This window comes from Bison bison, unplaced genomic scaffold (genome assembly GCF_000754665.1).
Source record: "Bison bison bison isolate TAMUID 2011002044 unplaced genomic scaffold, Bison_UMD1.0 scf7180017864239, whole genome shotgun sequence".
NCBI classification, from domain to species: domain Eukaryota; kingdom Metazoa; phylum Chordata; class Mammalia; order Artiodactyla; family Bovidae; genus Bison; species Bison bison.
In genome coordinates, this window is record NW_011494811.1 from 4,569,026 (window position 1) to 4,592,229 (window position 23,204).

General features: G+C 36.4%; 1 protein-coding gene across 2 annotated transcripts in view; it reads right to left on the reverse strand.

Annotated features, from left to right (window-relative positions):
• GPHN (gephyrin) overlaps positions 1–23,204 on the reverse strand; it is a 533,352-nt gene that overhangs the window by 77,032 nt on the left and 433,116 nt on the right. For both annotated transcript variants that reach the window (XM_010846738.1, XM_010846740.1), the window contains 2 exons: positions 10,509–10,601; positions 513–568 (listed from right to left, as the gene is read on the reverse strand). In XM_010846738.1, the coding sequence (XP_010845040.1) occupies positions 513–568; positions 10,509–10,601 (149 nt within the window). The remainder of the gene's footprint in view (positions 1–512; positions 569–10,508; positions 10,602–23,204) is intronic.

Genomic DNA, 23,204 nt, shown 5'->3' on the forward strand with positions numbered 1-23,204 from the left:
AGTTCTTAATTTTTTTTTTTTTTTTAGTACTTCATTTCTTAATAGAAATATATGTATATCTGTTCTCTGGTTAGCTCCCTAATAAGTAAAATTAATCAAAATGATTAGCAAGAAAGATTAAATAATTTGCTTCTAAGTTTTCCTGTTTATAACATGAGTTGGGGAAAAGTCTGAGAAAACCACTTAGAAATTATAGCTCTATTCAGAACATTAATGTTTATACTAGAAGAAAGATTCATCCAATCACAGGGCTGGAAAATCCTTGTGGGGCATGTCTGTGAGATATACTAATAACACTGTATCCATGCTGCATATGACTAGATGCACGTTCTTTCCATTAAGAAAAAATTCATTTGATTCTTTCTCAGGGAAATCATCATTTCATCTCTTTGATGACCCATCTAATCCTTCTCTAAGATTTCCATAAAAACAATGGCAGAAGTTTAGGATTAGACTCTGAAAGTCCATGAAACTAAAATCTTTAGGGCCTTTTTCAGGCCTATGAATCTCACCTGTTCACCAGCTTGGGATTCTCCAATGATGAAACGATCTCCTGGGCCATCAGCAGCTGTAAGATGAACAGAACCAAGAACAATCATCAGAATGCACCTATCGCAAGGAGTAAGAACCTAGTCTTGGAATTCTAAAAGTTGACTCAAATGATTAGGTAAGGCTTCAGGAAATTGGAACACTTTTCTGATCGCCTAGCTTAGGAAAAAGTTTTGTTACTATAATACTAGTTAGATCATTGGTATCCACAACTTACAAGTACCAGTAGAAGTGGTTCTAAATGTGCCCGTTCCTGGTGCCTTGGAGACAGTTTTCTTGTTGTTTCATAATTTCCACTCTTGCACTTTTAAATAGGAAGTTCTTTTAGTCTATCCTCCTAAATAAAAGGGTATGTATGTGTGATGTGTGTGTACACACTCGTGGAGACTTATACATGAAGTGGTAGTGGTTTAGTCGCTAAGTCATGTCTGACTCTTGAGATCCCATGGACTGTAGTCCGCCAGGCTCCTCTGTCCATGGGATTTTCCAGGCAAGAATACTGGAGTGGATTGCCATTTCCTTCTCCAGGGGATCTTCCTGACCCAGGAATTGAACCCAGGTCTCCTGCATTGCAGGCAGATTCTTTACCGACTGAGCTATGAGGGAAGCACGAAGTAGGGCAAGGAGATCCAACCAGTCCATTCTAAAGGAGATCAGTCCTGGATGTTCTTTGGAGGGACTAATGCTAAAGCTGAAACTCCAATACTTTGGCCACCTCATGCAAAGAGCTGACTCACTGGAAAAGACTCTGATGCTGGGAGGGATTGGAGGCAGGAGGAGAAGGGGATGACTGAGGATGAGATGGCTGGATGGCATGACTGACTTGACGGACATGAGTCTGGGTGAACTCCGGGAGTTGGTGATGGACAGGGAGGCCTGGCGTGCTGCAATTCATGGGGTCGCAAAGAGTTGGACACGACTGAGTGACTAAACTGAACCAAACTGATGCTTGAAGGAAATGAGTTACGTAATGAAGTAACTCAAGTAGAAAAGGTTCAGTACCTTTAACAAGTGATAGTGATAGAGCTAGGATTTGAAAACTCACACCCTGAATTTCCAATACAACATTATTTTTTTATGAAGGATCAAAATGCTGCTAAAAAAACAAAATACATAGGCAGTGCTGCATCACAATTTGCACTGACTGCTTATTTTTAAACTGGAAGAAAACACTTTCAGAATTGAGATGGAGAAAACTTCTTATCCAATTTTTTTCTACATACAGTATAGTAATGGCTGGATGAAAAAATACTCCTGAAGATAAATGTATTTAAAAGGGTTTTCTTCACACACAACGCGGATTTCAGACCAATAGTACTATCAAGGCAATATGTACCTAATGAGTTTTATGATCATGACCATTACCTCCTTGTAACTGGCATACAGCAAGGGTCTGGGGGAACACACACAGCAAAGATAACACTATTTATATGAATATTTTAATCATATTTGCAGCCATGTTTATAAATAATAAAAAGCATTTTCTCTCTTTTAGAGAGGAGATATAAAATTCATTGTTCTTTATGTGACTGCAAAGACGTATTTTTTCTAAAGGCTTATATACAGAATGCTGTTTATAAGTCACTTTTTTTGTATAACTGGCTTTGGTTAACTTAATGTGAAGAGGGACAAAAATTAACATTAGGTGTCTTCTACTTACTATATGTTGTATCTTGTGCTTTTTAGACTTTGTCTCAGTTAATAAACTCTTGGCTTTCTGGTGTTTTTTGGAATCCTACTATATTAATATTTTCAGTGTTTACCTGTAAAAAAGAGACTACTGCAGTTTTCCTGAATGGCATTCTTATTATGCTGCTTTCATGGGTTCCTTTTTCTTTTTAATGAAACAATTTAAAACAGATAGAGAAATCACTGCTTCAACAATTATCAGTATTTTACCAATTTTGTTTCATCTATACCCACACTCAGTATTTTAAAACTAATCATAATTTTCTTACTTTAGAAAATTAAGAAGTCAATTATCTTTCAGAGTTTTGCACTAATTACATCTCAATCTGAATAAACATTTTTATTTTTCTGCTAGAGATATTATCAGCTTTCTGCCTCCCCATAGCAACCTAGACACTTTCTTTTTTTGCCTCTTGAACAAGGGGAAATTAGCATGGTTTTAGAGTAAAAGTTGAATCTGAATCCTGGTTCTGACTATTATTAGCTTTAGGATTTTCAGCAAATTACTAAATTTTTCTCTAAACTTCAGTTTGCTTGTTGATAAAAATGGGAATAACCATACTTTAAAATATGGTTTTAAAATATTTCAAATAACCATACGTTAAAATACCCCTTTTAAGGCTTTTTATTTCTTTCATTTATTCACTGAATTTCTACTGAGTGTCTTCTATGTCATAAGTGTCATACTAGATGCTGGGACAGAGTAGAGAGTAAAACTAGTTGTTGTTGTGTAGTCGCTAAGTTATCTCCAACTCTTTCGCAACCTCATGGAGTGTAGCCCCCCAGGCTCCTCTGCTCATGGGATTTCCCAGGTAAGAAGACTGGAGTGGGTTGCCATTTCCTTCTACAGGGGATCTTCCTGACCCAGGGGTTGAACCTGTGTCTCCTACATTGTAGGCAAATTCTTTATGACTGAGCCACCAGGGAAATGAAGTAAAACTAGATACTGTTTCTATTTTAATGCAGTATCAATTTGTTGCAATGTTTTACACAAATAGAGGTGGGCTTTAAAATCATCTTGTAAGCAATTTTTTAAATGAAAAATAGAAAATATATTTTATCACATATGGTAAAGATGAATATTATTTCAAGAAACTTATTTTGTTTATATATATGCATGCATGTATATTTATATGTATTGTATTTGGTTTGTGATGTATAATGTATTTAGTGCCTGTCTTTTTATGGGTGTGGTGAAACCAAAACTCTTAAAGCCACTGAGATAGTGAGCGAGATAGATTTTAATGTTAATCAAATAGTCACATTAATGAATATACAAATATAAATTAAGAAAACCACTCCAAAGGAAAGGAACACAATTTAATGAGAGCATACACTGAGAGTACCTGAGCTACCCTGGAGGGTCAGGGAAAGCCACCTTGATATACAGGATTTATGATTTGAATATGAAGGATAAATCAGAACTAAGTAGGCAAAAAGTGTGTGTGTGTGTGTGTGTGTGAGGGAGAAGGAGAGGTGATAAGGGGACAGAGAGAGGAGATGGAAGTGGACATGCTGCATCTGAAGATACTCACCTAAAGGAAACAGTATGTGTAAAGGCTCTGGTTCTTGTCCTCCATCTATCTTATAGTCTAGCTGCTCTCTCAAGTACCGAGAATACCAAAATGACTCATATTTCAGCTCCACAACATATGCTACTCCCACTGCTTGGAGTGTCCTTTCCTTCTCCCCGCCTTCTGGTTAAAACTTCTTAGTTTATAGGACTCAGCTCAAGTGTCACCTTCTCTAGGAAGTCATATCTGACTTCCTTCCCCCTTCTCTTTTGTTTCCCCAGTGTATTCCTGAAGTAACTCTAATTATGGTTTCTTAATGTATTTGTAATCATTTGCTTATTTGTCTCAGGGAAATTCCTGGTACCTGCTGAAAAATAGGTATTCAATAAGTGTTCAATATATGAAGTATTCGCAAGTGAAAGAAATGAATGAGTGTGGCTCCTAAGAATCTTTTTAGAAAAATGAACCCATGAACGAAACAATAAATATTTTCTAATACAAAATGCTGTATTTTGAATGCCTTCCTTTTCCTGCTGGTTCATGGTATATTATTTTCTTTAAAATGTGAGTCAACATTTACCATCTTTAGAATGTTTAGAAAGATTGCTCTGATCAATTCCATATAACTTAGGTTATGTCTAACATAGTGCTAAGCTTGTCATTGATGCCCAGTAAATACTTGTTAAAATAAAGAATTGAACTTTGCGTTTCCCTAATACTTAGGAAGTTTGTAAGCTGTCTTGTATGCATTAGTATTGTGCTTTGTAAATTTTCTTAAATAATTTTATAAACATGTATTTTATCTCTTTAGCTAGATAATAAGCTCTTTTGAGGTAGGGATCACTTCCTATATTTCTTTTTTGAAATTGGCTGCTCTTCAGTCCTCCTCTTGTTTTCCTGTTTCCCTCTTCACACATTCTAATACACATACACTCAAAACACTCATCTCAATGTTCTGCACAAGCACTCCAAGCAAATGTCATTATATAATGAGTGGCTAGAGATAACGTGGGGCCAAGATGGTATAGAGTGTCAGGGAAGCCAACATCTGAAGCAGTCTTTAAGTGAAAGAAGCAAGATGCTTTGTTACCAAGGATGGTACACTAACTGGGGAGAGAATATGTCTCACTTTAACTAGGTTCTTCACTTTCCTCTGAAAATTTCCACCTGGGAACTATGCCTCTCTGTTGTTGGCTAAGGAAGGTTTAGTCAACCAACATTATAGAAAGTCCCTGATACCGATGGAGGAGTCATTTTTACCATTTCCCTTTTAACAGTGCTTCTCAACTCTTAATGTACATAGAAATCACTTAGAGAGCTTGTTAAAATACAGGTTCTGATTCAGTAGGCTGGGATAGGTCCTGAGGTTCTACATTTCTAACAAGCTGATGTTTATGCAGCTGGTTCAGGGACTATCCTTTTTGAGAAGCACAGCACTGTAAGACTGGATGGAATCCAGACAAATTCAGACCAATAGAAAACTTAAATAAAAAAATTAGTGAACTACAACAGAAGTTCTGATTTTATACCAACAAGGCTCATTATTTACTATAAAGACAGAAAAGTAATGATCAATCTACCTAACTTGTTGATACTTATTTTAAAAACCTATTAAAGAGATATGTAAAAAAATAAAAAGAAAAAGGTTGCCATTTTCAAGATGAATTCTACCAACTTGGGTGGGAGGGGGCAGAAGTGGAGGTACAGTGGCAGATGAATCTAAAGCTTGGAAAGAAAGAAACTAAATAAGCCACAGTATGCCATTAGAAACAATGGATGGATTGCAAGGATTTCTGTAAAGGCTTAGACTCTTTCCACCGCCACCCCCCAGCCTCAATTCTGGCATTTTGGTTAATAGCTTTTCTTTTATTATACAGTTTTGCAACTGTATAATTTAATTTGAAGGAAGTGATAAAAGCAATATAAGCCAAATTCTTACAGCAAATGCACTGTGTAAGCAATTTATAAAGCTTAATGCTAGACCCTGAAGCTGCTTCCACCTTTTTAATGTGGAAATACTTTTAGTCTTGTTCACCTCTTTATTTGAAGATATCTGATTATATCATTTGATATAAAATTGATAGTATTAGATAACTATTCAACGTGACAATATACAGAAAATGATCATCCTAAGGCTATTCACCCTAGAATTATCCCTCATTTTAATTTTCTAGTCACGTGGGAGCTCTCTTTGAATCTCTTATAGCTATTCACTTATTTTCAGTAACAAAAGTCTCATTGTTTCCACATTAGGGTTGGATAAATGGAGGCCAGAGAGATAGCATAACTTTCAGAGGTCCTAGGAAGTATCTTCAATGGAGGAATAAGGCAGAGGGACTAAGATTTTGTTTACTCTAACTATGGAACCAAACTAAGACTGGTGGATAGGCAACAGGGTAATAGTATTTCTGTGTATACTAAAATTAACATTATAGAAAGAGTTTGGAGTGGTGGCAAAGGTAGATGACGAGACTAACACGACAGGATCAGTACTTGCTGCACTTATACTGAGGGATTAAATCTGGTGAATTGTTTGGGATTTTAAATCTGCTGCCTGGAAAGCAGGCAAGGAGTAGAACAGATGAATTAGAAGGCATTTCATATACTTTATCATTGTCTTCCAGGAGAAAAATGCCCATATATTGTTAGTATTGGGAAAAGATATATTGTTTCCTTAAATATATTATTTTAAGCTTTTTGGAATTAACTAAAATTAATTATTTCAAATTATCTCTGGGCTCACTTAAGTAGTGCTCCTATATCATAAGGCTCCCTTCTTCATCCAAAGTGTCCTATGGTGGAAGACTAAAGGCTGTCAAGTGAACTGGAGAACCAGCTACGGCCAAATGAGAGAGTCATTTCCTAGGCAGGTTGATAAGGAGTCTAGGGGTCCCCAAGGAGAGAGGGGTCTGGAATTCTCAAGGAGGAAGAAAGGACAAACTTTTTTTTCTTTCTCTACATTCCTTAGGGTTATATAACAATAATGTATCCTGCCTGAGGACAGTCTCTGGATTAAGGCCAGTCTTTGGATTAAACCTTCTGGCTAATTCTGTTATCTTAAAATGTAAATTATGGGAGTAGGTCTGGTGAGGTCTTTACAACCTCCAGACATTCTTTGGATTCATTGGAGAGTATATAACTTTATTGCTAACACTAGCAAGGGGGGTACTCTTTCTGCCCCCTTCTGATGCCTATGTCAGAAGCTTTCTCTATCTCCTTTATACTTTAATAAAACTTTACACAAAAGCTCTGAGCGATCAAGCCTCGTCTCTGGCCCCGGATTGAATTCTCCTCCGGGGGCCAAGAATCCCGGTGTATTCGCGTGATTCAACAACAACCTTTCACAAACAGGACTTAACTCGACAAAACAGAAACACTTAAACATGACTTTTGTGACAGAATAAGAAATAGCTCAAAATTAAAAAGGTTATACGGAATTTTAGTATGTACTTTAACCTACTGGGAGGAAGTACATAGATGTTTCTAGCAGCTAGACAGTGAGATAATGGGTAATTTTAAAATGTTCTTTTTGATTTTCTATATTTGCATAAGCATGTATTTAATCAGCATGTAAAAAATTTATTAACATAAAGTGCAAAGATTTCTCTTAATTTTCTAGAATTGTTTGCTGCACATGGTTTTTAAAATAATTATTGGCTTGTTTATAATTTTTCCTTTGCCTAAATGATACCTAAACTAATTCTGAAGCATTAAGTCTTTCAAATTGAACATTTTCAAGAGAGTGAACTTGGTATTGAGATATCTTTGCCTTTATTAACAAATTAAGAAGCAATTGTGAGACAATGGGCACCCACATCTCTACAGGAGGCTGTGAATGCATCAAGAAGATGATTAGCTTAATCAGTGTGAAGGGAGAAATAACTCTTCAAAAATATGAATAAAACTATTGTATTGTTTCTAGCTGGTAAATGCTATTTTCATTTTCTCTTATATCTTTCAAATTCACTCCCTCCTCCTCCTGAATGTAGTTTTAGATTTATTAGTTTACATCATCATCGCTTAATTCCTGTCTACTCTATTCTTTCTTATTCTTTAAAAGCTGTTCCTATTTCTTCAGCTACTTGTTACTGTCTTGATTTTTCAACCCACATACCTTAAAGCAAGAGATCCTCCAACTGGTTTGGAGTTTTATCCCACATGTTTCTGAAGGATACTGGCTAATGCTTAGTGATCCAGAGCAAGTTAGGAACCTCTTTACACCTAGAGGGTTAGCAATGTTCACAGGTGCCACGGGTTATTACTGGAAGGCCTAAGGCAAAGGCAGAGGAGAAGAAAAACAGGGAGAATAAAGGGAGTGGGGAGGAAGGAATGGGAGTAAAGGAACACAGGGTGGAGAGAAGAGGTACAGGAAGTAGAGTGGTAGAGAGCCACAACAGCAGCCTCAAGGCTGCTCTTCACCAAAACACCGCCTAGGGTGGTTACAGCACAGAAAAGACTTAGACCATGCCTTTTCGTCCACTGAGAACCTTTGCTGCCTTAATCGTGATGTTGATCATAATTAACCAACCATTACAACTTTGAAATGTAACCATTTCCACGATGGTTTTCTGTTATATGTTCCATATCTTAGAGAACTAGCAATACTTCACAGGAAAGAAATAATGTGAATTAGCTGCATGGCAGCCTGTCTGTTGAACCTTTTACACTGTGAGATGCCATTTTAAATGTCTCTGTGTGTTTGTGTACATGTGTGAAATAACTAAAAACACCACCACTTTAAAACAATAGATTATGATAGTCTAAACGGTAATTTTATATACACATTTCTTTGATAAGATTCTACAGTTGCAGAAAGGCTCTTTCATTGTTCATGTGGGCTAACTAAAAACACTAAAAGCAATAGTTTTATATTGAGCTTTATGTAAAAATCACAGAACAACATTCTGTTTTGGAATAATTCTGTCTCATATTATTTACCTCCTCACTTTCTCCTACTTTATATTACTGAGTATGTAAAAAAAAAAAAAAGACTTTCTTGTCCCTTTGATGTTTCATCTGGTGTAGTTGTTTGTTCTACTCTGGAAGTAAGAATTCTTTTCCATTTCAGAACAATCCAATATGGCTACCAATTGAAAGTTCAGACAGAAGTTTTAGAGGGAATAACAAAGTAGAGTCAATGAGGCTATCAGAATACTAAAATAATTTCTTTCTGAACAATATTCATCTTAATAAACATTATAGAAGAAATGAACTTAGAAAACAAAGGAGGCAATGGGCATTTGTTATTTGTTTTCAGCTGCAATTTAGATAACATCATCGACTCAATGGACATGAACTTGAACAAAGTCGGGAGATAGTCGAGGACAGGGAAGCCTGGCATGTTGCAGTCCATGCGGTTGTAGAGTCATACACAACTTAGTGACTGGACAATGAAAACAACTAATTTAGTGAGATCAAGCTAAGTTAGGTGCATTTAAGACAGCTTCGTGGAAAGAATATACTAGGAGGAATTAACCTCTCCATTGTTTTGTGAGAATAACAGTTCAGATAATGTTATCCTTTTTTCAGAGATGGTTTAAGTAATTATGATTGATAATAATAGGTACTATTATTAAACATTAAAAACATTGAGAGCTTTTTTTTAATGCCAGATACTTTAAGACTTTCTACAGTCCCACTTAGTCCTCACAATAACCTGTTGGGATAAGTATGGTTATAATTATCACAGTTTAATAGACAAGAAAACCAAGGCTCAAAAAGTTGAACTGATGTGCTTAAAGTTACACAGATGGAACTGGTACAAGAGCCCAGATCACTTTCTTTGCTTAAGTCCATAACTTTAACCATTTGTTCTACTGTCTCCAACACAGAAAGATACTCCTAAGAGTTGGTGATGCAACATTGAGGGGATCAGTGAATATATTTAATCACAAGAAAGAGGAAAATATTTTAATGGTTAGATACAGTATAAAAAAAAATTAAAAATGAAGACAGTCAAGTAAGGGACTCCATAAATGATCATTAGAAAGGAACTGGCATTCTTAACAGCTCTGATAAACTGGCAAATGTTTTTAAACATTTCTTCAATGATGTCAGCCAATATAATATAACTGATATTAGTTTCTAAGCAATTCAGTTGCATTTTCATTTTGTGTTTTCTTAAACTGGACTTTAGGGAGGCAAATGATTTTGCTTTTGAGCTTTATGCCATCCCAGGCAATTCTGAAGGCGTGAACTGCTGGTACAATCTGGAGCTTTGGAGCTCTGAAATATAGGACCTTCTAGGGATTTAGAGGTTTCCTTCACACTTGCTTTCTATGAAGCTCTTACTGATGTTTGAATTTAAAGCAAAAGAAAAAAACTGGCCCACTTTATCCCATGGTGGGAGTTTGCCTGTCTTCCCTGGACCTATAGATGTTTTCCACTAGAAAACATTTGGAAAACTTCAGACTAAGACTGTCTGCTATCTGGTATATGTAGAGGCCCAAAGAATTATGGCACAATATCTTTATCAATCTCTACATAGTTATCTGTGAGTAAGAATTTTCAAGTAACTACAGTATTTTCTCTGAAGTTTTACTCAAGATTGTGCCAGAAAATATACAGGTGTAGGTTAATATTGTTATCTGTGTATGAATTTTGACAACAAAGGGGGAAACAGATGTAACAGTCATTAGGTACCTGGGCTGAGTCAAAAATCTAAAAACAGAACACTAAAAACAAAGCAAAACAAGCCAACAAACCCCCCAAAACCAATGTGAGTATGTTGATACTCAAGAAAACTGAAATATTTACCTCGGACAGCATAGCCATCTTTTACTGATGCTGGGAAAGGGGGTAGGTTGTCTTTTGCATATACATCTTGAGCAAGGACTCGCCCCATTCCATCTGTAAGAGAAAAAAAGGAAAATATGGATGTTGAGTGCAGTGGGTTAAATAGGTGGTCCTAAACAAGAAGGACATAAGTACTTGTCTGACAAGGCTTGTATAAGGGCTCAGTCAGACCTCCTTATTTCTATCCCAAGGAATAGGCGACAGAGGGAAGAGATGCCTCCTAGTGTCTGAAATGAAAGATTAGATCAATGAACAGTAACACTTGTAGGGGTTATTTGAATACGAGTAGCTACACAGTTATCAAAGATGTGTTCAAGTTGATGTGTCATAAACCCTTTAACAACTCAAAGATGATTTTCTTTAAAAAGTTCTTAAATAGTCATAGTCATTGACCCAGTAATTTCACTTCTAAGAAAATGGACAAGTCTTCCTGTATGTGTTTATTTAAGAGTTGCTTACATTAGTGAGAAATGGAAAGAAATAAAAAGATTAACAATACAGAAATTTAAACAGTGATGCATCCTTATGACAAAATATTATACAATATTTGTGTTTTATAAAGAATATTCACTGACACAAGAAAATTCTTATAATATGCATTTTAAAACATGTATAACTATACATGTAAAGTATAATCTTAACTATGTTAAGATATATGTGTATAGATCAATAGAAAAAGATGGGAAGGACATACATGAAAATAGAAAGTATTTGTTTACTGTAATATGTTAGAATTATGTATACTTTTATACCCTATTCTATACTTTTCTGAAAGTTTCCAAATTTTTACAATGATCACATGTAATTTTTATAATTTTTTTCTTTTAGAAAAGTAAAGAAAGGAGCTTCCTTAACATTCTATTTAACTTTAGCCAAAAATTTGACTTTATTAACTTAAAAAAGCAGTGACTAGAAGAAGAGCATCAGTAATGTATTGTGTGAAGTGACTATTCAAACCACTATTCATACTCTGGATGACAAGCATCTTTGGTGAGCTTCCAGGACTTTGATTTCATGCCAATAAGAATAAAAGTTTCAAGAGTCACGACCAATTACTTAAATCCTCTAGTCAGAATCTGCCCTTATTATTATCATTACTATTGCTATTCAATAAGTAATATAATAACGATGGCACCCCACTTCAGTACTCTTGCCTGGAAAATCCCATGGACGGAGGAGCCTGGTAGGCTGCAGTCCATGGGGTCGCGAAGAGTCGGACACGACTGAGCAACTTCCCTTTCATTTTTCACTTTCATGCATTGGAGTAGGAAATGGCAACCCACTCCAGTGTTCTTGCCTGGAGAATCCCAGGGACAGAGAAGCCTGGTGGGCTGCCGTCTATGGAGTCGCACAGAGTCGGACACGACTGAAGCGACTTAGCAGCAGCAGCAGCAGCAGGTTGCTAAGTCGGATACGACTGAGCGACTTGGCTTTCACTTTTCACTTTCATGCACTGGAGAAGGAAATGGCAACCCACTCCAGCGTTCTTGCCTGGAGAATCCCAGGGACGGGGGAGCCTGGTGGGCTGCCATCTACGGGGTCGCACAGAGTCAGACACGACTGAAGTGACTTAGCAGCAGAGAAGGAAGAAGAGGAGGGGAAAAAAATCAAACTTCCCTCCACAGACTATAGGTAATACACAACTTGATTTACACATGTTTGTATAGGTTTAGAAAATTCTATTGTTTCCAGAGCTGGATAGATGAGTTTTTTTTTGGTCTGTCTTTTGTTTTTAGCTTTGTCATTCTTAGCTACTTTGGGTCCTCTGGTTTAAGGAACCTAGGACAAAGAAGTAAGTACAGACAGATTTAAATTTTGTACTCTGATCCACAGTGATAGTGATATTGACCCTTTTTAAGGAAGTGACACCTGAATTGGGAGAACTAGCTGTAGGTACCTTCAGGAGGTTGAAACTATTCTAGAGCTATCCTGAGCTATGGACCATACTTTGTAAGACCAGGGAAGTGGTGGGACTGGTGGGACTAGAGGACCTTGTTTGTATACACATATACAACATTAACTCCCAAATGAACCTGAAGCTATAAGGCAGCCTCTGGTAGTGGACCCTATGGCATCTGCTTAGGGTGAAAATAAACTACTTGGGTTAGCTCCTTATCTGAAACTATTCTATCCAGTGTGGTGAATGAAAATGAAAGTGTGACACCAGTACAGATCCCAAGAGAATAACTTTTCTGGGATTTGAATAACTCAGTAATAGTATTTAATAATCAAAGATAGCACCAGGGCTGAGTTTTCCTGGCAGCTGATCTAGTTTATCTAGTAAATGTTTATACAGCATTTTATAAATTACCAAGTAATATCACATATATAATTTCATTAATTCTTAAAAAAATCTAGTAAAGCATTATTATATTCATTTTAGAGGTGAATTAAGAGAAGTTTAAACAGGGTAACCTACCCAAGATCACATATTTTACAGATGGCTAAGACAGGGCCGAAATTTAGATCTTAGAACTTCAATCATTACTACAATGGCAATAGCTACATACCCTTCACACACTGCTCTTCCTCTGTTCTAACATTTAAAAAAGCGACAAGGTGAGTCCTCAAAAAATTAAAGATAGAATTACTATATAATCCAGCAATTTCACTTCTAGGTACATATTCAAAAGAAGTAGTAGCAGAAACTTGAACAGGTATTTGTGTGCCTATTTTTATAGTGGCATTATTCACAATAGTCAAAAGTGGAAGTAACCCAAGTATCCACTGACAGATGAAGGGGTCAACAAAATGTGGTGCATACATATAGGAATATTATTCAGCCTTAAAAAGAAGGAAATTCTTACATATGTTATCCATACACATATGGATGAAACTTGAAGGGATTATGAAATAAGTGAAAATAGCTGAAACAAGCCAGCCACAAAAGGCCAAACATCATATGATTTCACTTTTTTGAGGTAATTAGAGTATTCAAAACTATAGTTATCAAAAAGTAGAATGGTGGTTGTCATGGGCTGGGAAAAGGGAAGAATAAGAAGTTATTTTTTTAACGAGTATGTAGTTTCAGCTTTGGGTGATGAAATAGTTTTGGAGATGGAAGGTAGTGACAGTTGCAGAACAACGTAAGTATATTTAGTGCCACTGAACTGTACAGTTAAACATGATTAAAACGGCAAGTCTTATGTGTGACCACCGCCACAAAAAACTATAAAGAACAGCTGTCATCAACAGTTAGCACATGTATTTTTCCTCCCTAGGGCCTTGCCAGTAGCTCAAGAGAAGTGATACAATCTCATCAAGACTCTTTTTACTTCTGAACACTTAGTATGCTAAGTTTGAAAGCCTGTTGATACTGACAGTCTTAGCTACTGCAGCAGCTTAACATAAGTTAACTAAGGTCTCATTGATGGCCAATTTAGAGAAAAGCGTATCAGCTGGCTTGATTTCTCCCTTTAATACTTGAGTTACTCATATATCTTATTGTGCAATTCCATTCTGGATGGTTCCTAAGGTATAGGGTCTACTCAACCATAATTTGATGCAATTAGATTCTGGAAACTAAAGTAAAAATTCTGTTATGTAAGTTTCCAGTAATAATTGCCCCTCCTTACTCCCATTTTACCATACACATAAACACTAAAAAATAGCCTGCAAATTTGAGGAGAATCAAATAATAATGACAGATTGAGATGTACATATGACAAGGAATTAGTGTGTTTATTTAATTACTTATTGAAATATAGTTGCTGTAAATGTTATATCAATTACAAGCATAGAATATAGTGGTTTGCAACTTTTAAAGATTATGCTCCATTTATAGTTACTATAAAATATTGGCTATATCCCCTGTGTTGTACAACATATGCTTGTAGCTTATTTTATATCTAATAGCTTGTACTTCCTTACCCCTGTATTGCCCCTTCCTTCCTTCCTCTCCCTACTAGTAACCTCTAGTTTGTTCTCTACATCTGTGAGTCTGCTGCTTTTTTGTTATATTTACTGGTTTATTTTAGATTCCATGTATAAATGGTATCATACAGTATCTTTCTTGTCTGACTTATTTCACTTAGCATATATAGTGTGTGTTAGCTCTGTCGTGTCCAACTCTTTGCATGGACTGTAGCCTCCCAAGCTCCTCTGCCCATGAAATTCTGCAGGCAAGAATACTGGAGCGGGTAGCCACTCCCTTCTCCATGGCATCTTCCTGACCCAGGGGTCTCCTGCATTGTAGGCCGATTCTTTACTGCCTGAGCCACTGCGAAAGCCCCTTCACTTAGCATAATATCCTCTAAGTCCATCCACATTGCTGCAAAAGGCAAAACTTCACACTTTTTTTATGGATGAGTAGCAAGCAGCCCATTGTGTGTGTGTGTGTGTGTGTGTGTGTGTGTGTAATGTCTTTATCCATTCATCTGTTGATGGACACTTAGACTGGTTCCATATTTTGGCAATTATAAATAATGTTGCCATGAACACTGGGATGCATTTATCTTTTTTCATTACTGTTTTTTATTTTTTGGATACATACCCAGGAGTGGAATTGCTGGGTTATATGGTAGTCCTATTTTTAGTTTTCTGTGAAACTTTCATACTGCTTTCTGCAGTGGCTGTACCAATTTACATTCTCACCAATGGTGTAGGTGGAGGTTCCCTGTTCTCTACATCCTATAAGTGAGTCATTTAAATGCCAAAATCTACCCAAGATTCACCACGCTACAAAATAATACACAGATCCTATTTTAAGAATTCTGTAGTGCTAGCGTAAGGCTTGCCCAGCATCATTTGGAAAATGTTTATACTGAGATTGAGTTTTATTTCTGACAAGTGTCTAGTTTCTGATATAAAGAATGATTTGCTGCATCTTAAACACGGTGGGCTTTTTCTTATTTCTATGCCTTTGCAAATAATGTTGTCTTGGACAGGAATATTTTTTTCCTTCTCCTTTCCTGTGCCTAGAGAATCTCAGGTATCCCCTAAGTTTCAGCTCAGATATCATGTCTTTGGTCTTCTGCCTCTAAACAAGAAAACAAAGTTCATTGACTTATTTATTCATTCATCATCAAACACTGGGAACCTACTATATGCTAGACACTGCGGACAAAAATACTAGTAAGATCTGGCTGATTTCCTCAAGGAATTCACATGTAACAGTATATGTGAGAAAGGGGAATATGGAAAAATAAAAATATGACTACAAGATAGTATGGGCCGTGACAATATATCATCAGGGTAATATGGGAGGTATACAGAAAACATCAGCTCAGATCATGAGCTCCTTACTGCAAAATTCAGGCTTAAATTGAAGAAAGTAGGGAAAACTACTAGGCCATTCAGGTATGACCTAAAACAAATCCCTTATGATTGGAGGTGACTAGACAGAGTGGATGGAGGTCCATAACAATATACAGGAGGCAGTGACCAAAACCATCCCAAAGAAAAAGAAATGTAAGAAGGCAAAGTGGTTGTCTGAGGGGGCTTTGCCAATAGCTGAGGAAGGAAGAGAAGTAGAAGACAAAGGAGAAAGGGAAAGATATACTCAGCTGAATGCAGAGTTTCAGAGAATAGCAAAGGAGAGATAAGAAGGCCTTCTTAAATGAACAATGCAAAGAAATAGAAGAAAACATTAAAATGGGTAAGATTAGAGATTTCTTCAAGAAAGTTGGATATCAAGGGAACATTTCATGCAAAGATGGGCATGATAGAGGACAGAAATGATAAAGATGTAACAGAAGCAGAAGAGACTAAGATGAGATGGCAAGAATACACAAAAGCTATGGCAAACCTAGACAGAGTATTAAAAAGCAGAGACATCACTTTGCCAACAAAGGTCCATATAGTCAAACCTATGGCTTTTCCAGTAGTTATGTACAGATTTAAGAGTTGGTCTGTTAAGAAGGCTGAGCGCCAAAGAATTGATGCTTTCAAATTGTGGTGCTCAAGAAACTCTTGAGAGTGCTTTGGGTAGCAAAGAGAGCAAACCCCTCATTCTTAAAGGAAATTAATGCTGAATATTCACTGGTAGGATTGTTGTTGAGGCTCCAATACTTTAGCCACCTGATGTGAAGAGTCAACTCACTGGAAAAGACCCTGATGCTGGGAAAGATTGAAGACAAAAGAAGGGGGCAGCAGAGGATGAGATGCTTAGATAGCATTACCAACTCAAAAGACATGAATTTGAGCAAACTCTGGGAGATAGTGGAGGACAGAGGAGCCTGTTATGCTACAGTCCATGAGGTTGCAGAGTCTGACATGACTTAGTGACAACAATATTGGGAAAAAAACCACCTAATCAACAATTTGTGGAACATCAATAAAATATTCCTAGATGAGATGATACCTACACTGAGTTTTAAAGTTTTAAGTACAAACGAAGTAGGAGAAGAGTGGGGGGCATTTTCGACAACAGAAGCAATATCAAGGGAATTTAAACTTAATCTTATGAAAATGGGAATCCAATGAAGGATTTTAAGCAAAGTAATGACTTCAAGTTAACCTCCCAGCAGCATTTAAATCTCTTCAGAGATAATGGAACTTTTAAGGAATAGCACTTTTTAATAGAACTTTTAAGTGCCTAGTGACAAGATATAGAATGGTTTGGAGGGATTATACACAAATCTGTTATGGTACACTTTCCACATTACATTGGTTGGTTGTGAAGCTATTATATCTTGACTTCTTCATTAAGTTGTTAATTCCTTGTTTTCACAGCATAACTCACCCATCATTGTATCCCCAGTACCAAGCACAGTGCTTGGTACTTAAAAGGCACTCAGTGAGTGTTTGCTGAATGACTGAGTCAATGAATGAGTACATTAATGATTAGGACTAAGGAGGGAAATGTTGGATAAATAGAGAAGAGAATCATATCAATCAAATATTAATACAAACAACTTCACCCAAAGAATACATATAATAGAGAAGGACATCTTGCTAACTTTTACTTTCATTATTGCCCATTTAGACTCCTTTAAGCAAATCTTTTTGTATAATGGATGCTTACCTCCATGATTACAGCAATGACTTCCCCAAACCTGGACATTTTCCTTTTGCTATCAGTAAATGTCCATCATCTATTTCAAGACTTCATTAAAGATATAGGTTCTCCTTGATGCCCCTCTGAATACGACTCTGTATATTCAGTTAGTAGTATATCAGCAAGTACTTGCAAAATTGTGTGTAAGAGTTCTCAGGGTGATGAGTGTGAAAAGTGTGCATTTCGTTTCTTAAGTTTCTGAAGACACAGAACTGTATTTTTTCTTTCCTTCATGTCTAATCAAAACAATAAATACAGGTTATATTCAAAATAACTTTTAGCAGCCTAGACTTCCAGGAGTCTTTGCTATTATTTAAATTCTGTTCTTCTTAAAAGGGAAGGATAAACCCAAGAGAAATGAAAACATGTGCTGTGTTTAGTTGCTCATTTGTGTACAACTCTTTGCGAACCCATGGCCTGTAGCTTGCTGGGCTCCTCTGTCCGTGGGGATTCTCTAGGCAAGAATTCTGGAGTGGGTTGCCATGCCCTCCTCCAGGGGATCTTCCCAACCCAGGGATCAAACCCAGGTCTCCCGCATTGCAGGAGGATTCTTTACCATATGAGCCACCAGGAAACCCCATGAATACTGGAGTGGGTAGCCAATCCCTTCTCCAGGGAATCTTCCTGACCCAGGAACTGAACCAGAGTCAATTGAAGGCGGATTCTTTACCAGCTGAGCTACCAGAGAAGCCCAATGAAAACATATGTCCAGGCAAAAACTTGTAAACAAATATTAATTGCAGCATTATTCATTCATACTCAAAAGATGGAAACAATCCAACAGTCCACCCCTTGATGAATGGATAAATAAAAGTGATGTATACTGGATTAGCCAAAAAGTTCGTTCAGAAAAACCCAGGAAAGCTAGTGTTATGATTCCAGTCCAAGTCCAAAGGCCTGCAAACCAAGGGGGTTAATGGATAAAAACCCAATACATACAACGAAATATTATTTGGCCACAAGAAGGAGGGAGGTACTAACAGAAACCATAAAGCATTGCTGAAAGAAATTATAAAGAAGATACAAATAAATGGAAAGACATTCTTTGTTCAGGAATTTAAAAACATAATATTCTTAGAGCCCATGCTACTTAAAGTCACTTATAGATTCAATGTAATCTCATTAAAATGCAAACAGCATTTTTTTCAGAAACAGAAAACTGGATAGCCCCATTTGAAAGAATGAAGCTGGACTCTTATCTTCCACCATATACAAAACTTAACTCAAAAAGGATTAAAGACCTAAACGTAAAACCTGTAACTATGAGTGAGGTTTGGGAGGCTCCCCTGTTTGGAAGGATTCCACACGCTGTTGGGCAACTAAGGCCTTGCACCACAACTACTGAGCCCACGTGCTGCAAATACTGAAGCCCATGTGCCTACAGCAACAAAAGCAGCTACCACAATGAGAAGCCCAAGCACTGCAATGAAGAGTAGCACCCACTTGCTGCAACTAGAGAAAGCCCATGCAAAGCAACGAAGACCTAGAGCAGCCAAAAAATAAATAAATAAATAGTAAAAAAAGGAATTGTATGCCATGATCAAGTGGGATTTACCCCAGGGATGCAAGGACTTTTCACTATCTGCATATCAATGTGATACATCAGTTAAGAAATTGAAAAATAAAAACCATATGATCCTCTCAACAGATGCAGAAAAAAGCTTTTGATAAATTTCACCATCCATTTATAATAAAAACTCTCCAGAAAGTGGGCATAGAGGGAACATACCTCAACATGATAAAGGCCATCAATGACAATCCCATAGCTAACATCATATTCAATGGTGAAAAATTGAAAGCATTTTCTCTACAATCAGGAATAAGACAAAGATGACCATTCTGGCTAGTTTTATTCAACATAGCCTTGGAAGTCAGAGCTATAGTACTCAGAAAAAAAAAGAGATAGAAGAAATCCAAATTGGGAAAAAAGTAAAACTGTCATTGTTTGCAGATGACATGATGCTATACATAGGAAATCCGAAAGATGCTTCTAGAAAATGATTAGAGTTCATCAGTAGATTCAGTATAGCTGCTGGATACAAAATTAATTAACAGAATTTTTTTGCATTTCTATATGCTAACAGTAAAAGATCAGAAAAAGAAATTAAGGAAACAATCTCATTTATCACTACATCAAAAAGAACAACAACAACAAAAAATGCCAAGGAATAAACCTAGCTAAGCAGGCAAGAGATCTATATTCTGAAAACTATAAGAAGCTTAAGAAAGAAATTAAAGATGATACAAACAAATGGAAGATATTAATATACTGCATTCTTGGACTGGAAGAATCAATATTGTTAAAATTATCATACTACCCAAGCAATCTATGGATTCAATGCTGCTAAGTCACTTCAGTCGTGTCCGACTCTGTGCAACCCCATAGACGGCAGCCCACCAGGCTCCGCCGTCCCTGGGATTCTCTAGGCAAGAACACTGGAGTGGGTTGCCATTTCCTTCTCCAATGCATGAAAGTGAAAAGTGAAAGGGAAGTCGCTCAGTTGTGTCTGACTCTTCACGACCCCACGGACTGCAGCCTATCAGGCTCCTGTGTCCATGGGATTTTCCAGGCAAGAGTACTGGAGTGGGGTGCCACTGCCTTCCCAATGACATTTTTCACACAACTAGAACAAAAAATTTTAAAATTTGTATGTAAACACAAAAGACTCTGAATAGCCAAAACAATCTTGAGAAAGAATGAAGCTAAAAGTTTAATCCACAATCCCTTACTTTAGACTGTACTACAAACCGGCAATAATCAAAATAGTATGGTACTGGCACAAAAACAGACTTACAGACCAATGGAATAGGACAGAAAGCCCCCAAACCCATGTACTTATGGTCTATTAATCTACCACAAAGGAGGCAAGGATATATAATGGAGAAAAGACAGTCTTTTCAATAAGTGGTATAGGGAAAACTAGACAGCCACATATAAAATAACAAAATTAGAATATTCTCTAACACCATATACATATACAAAAATTGGAGAAGGAACTGGCAACCCACTCCAGTATTCTTGCCTGGAGAATGCCATGGACAGAGGAGCTTGGAGGATTAGAGTCCAAGGGGTCATAAAGAGTTAGACATGACTGAGTGACTAGCACACATACACAAAAATAAATTCAAAATAGATAAAAGACCTAAATGTAAGACTGGATATCATAAAACTCCTAGAGGAAAACATAGGCAGAACACTCTTTGTCAAAAGTCACAATATTTGGTGGTGGGGGGGGGTCTGTCTTCTAGAGTAATGGACATAAAAAGAAAAATAAACAAATGGGACCTAATTATATTTAAAAGCTTTTACACAGTAAAGGTAAATCATAAACAAAACAAAAAGTCAACTTATGGACTGGGAGAAAATGTTTGCAAACAATGCTACTGACAAGGGATTAGTTTCCAAAACATACAAACGGCTCATACAGCTTTAATATATATAAACTGAACAACTCAATTAAAAAGTGGGAAGAAGACCTAAATACACATTTCTTCAAAGACATACAAATGGCCAACAGGCACATGAAATGATGCTCAATATCACTAATTATTAGAGAAGTGAATAGCAAAACTACAATGAGGCATCACCTCACGCCAGTCAGAATGGCCATCATTAAAAATCTACAAATAATAAATACTGTAAAGAATGTGGAGAGAAAGGAACCCTCCTAGACTGTTGGTGGAAATGTAAATTGGTGTAGCCACTGTGGAGAACAGTACAGAGGTTCCTTAAAAAGCTAAAGTAAGAGTTATATAATCCTGCAATTCCACTCCTGTGCATATATCCACATAAAACTAATTTGAAAAGACATGCACCCTAATGTTCACAGTCAAGACATGGAAGCAACCTAAATGTTCATCCACAGATAAATGGATAAAGAAATAGCGTGTGTGTGTGTGTGTGTGTGTGTGTGTGTGTGTGTGTGTATAAAGTGGAACAGTACTCAGCCTTAAAAAAGAATGAGATGATGCCATCTGCATCATTTGCAACATGAATGGACCTAGAGATTATCACTTAAGTGAAGTATGTCATTCAGAGAAAGAGATATACCATATAACATCACTTATAAAAATACTACTCTAAAATGATACAAATGAACTTATTTACAAAACCGAAATAAACTCAAAGACATAGAAAACAAATATATGATAACCAAAGAGGATAGCCGGTCGGGGGAGAGATAAATTAGGAGTTTGAGATTAATATATATACACTAACTACTATATATAAAATAGGTAATCAACAAAGAGTTACTATATAGCTCAGAAAATGCTACTCAATATCTTGTAATAAGCTATAATGGAAAAGAATCTGAAGAAGAACACACACACACATATATCTGAATATATATGTATACGTATAAAGAATCACTGTGCTGTGCACTTGAGACTAACAGAACATTGCATATTAACTAAAAGTAAAAAAAGCTTAAAACTGGCAAAGGATTTGAATAGATATTTCTCCAAAGATGATGTATGAACTGCTAATAAGTATATGAAAAGATGCTCAACACCACTAATTATCAGAAAAATGCAAATCAAAACTACAATGAGATATCACCTCACACCCATTAATTGGTTACTATCAAAAAATCAAGTGCGAATGTAGAATGAGAATGTAGAAAGACTGGAATTCTGACATAGTCTTGGTAGGACTGTAGAATAGTGCAACCAGTATGGAAAAGAGAAAAAATTTCCTCAGAAAATTAAAAATAGAAGTACCATTTAATCCATCAATCTCACTTCTCAGTATACATCCACACAACTGAAAGCAGGGTCTTGAAGAGGTATGCGCACATCCACGTTCACAGTAGCGCGATTCATAATAGTCAAGACTGGAAGTGTTCCAAATGTCCATCAACAGATGAATGGATTAACAAACGTGGTGTGTATATCTAAATACTATCACATGGCACAACGTGGATAGACCTTGAGGACATTAAGCTAAGTGAAATAAGCCAGCCATCAAAAGACAAATACTGCTGACTCAACTTATATACCGTATCTAAAGTAGTCAAATTCTTATAAATAGAAAGTAAAATGGTGGTTACCAGGGGCTGGGATGAGGAGGAAAAAGGGAATTGTTTAATGGGTAAAGAGTTTCAGATATCCTGTATGAGAAAATTTTGGAGATATGTTCACAACAATGTGAATGTACTTAATGCCACTTAATTGCAATGATAATTTGTTAATTTAATTAACTTAATGATGTTAAGATGATAAATTTTATGTTTTTTACTACAATAATTTTTAAAGAAGAAATGAGATACGGATACATGTTACAACATGGATAAACTTTGAAAATATTATGCTAGGTGGAAAACACCAGTAATAAAAGACCACATATTATACAATCCCATTATGTGAATGTTCAGAATAGGTAAACCTATAGAGATAGAAGTAGTTTAGTGGTTGCTTAAGACTGGATGGTGGACTAGGGAGATAGGAGGAGGATGACAGCTAAAGACAGTGGAGATTCTTTTTGAAGTGATAATATGTTCTAAAACTGACGTGGTGATGGCTATACATATCTGTGAATAAACTAAAAACCTTTGAACTATATAATTTATGTGGGTGAATTATATGGTATGTGAATAGTGTTTCAATAAAGCTGTTATTTTTTAAAGGGCAAGAATAAGAGACTTTTAAAAGAAGAATAT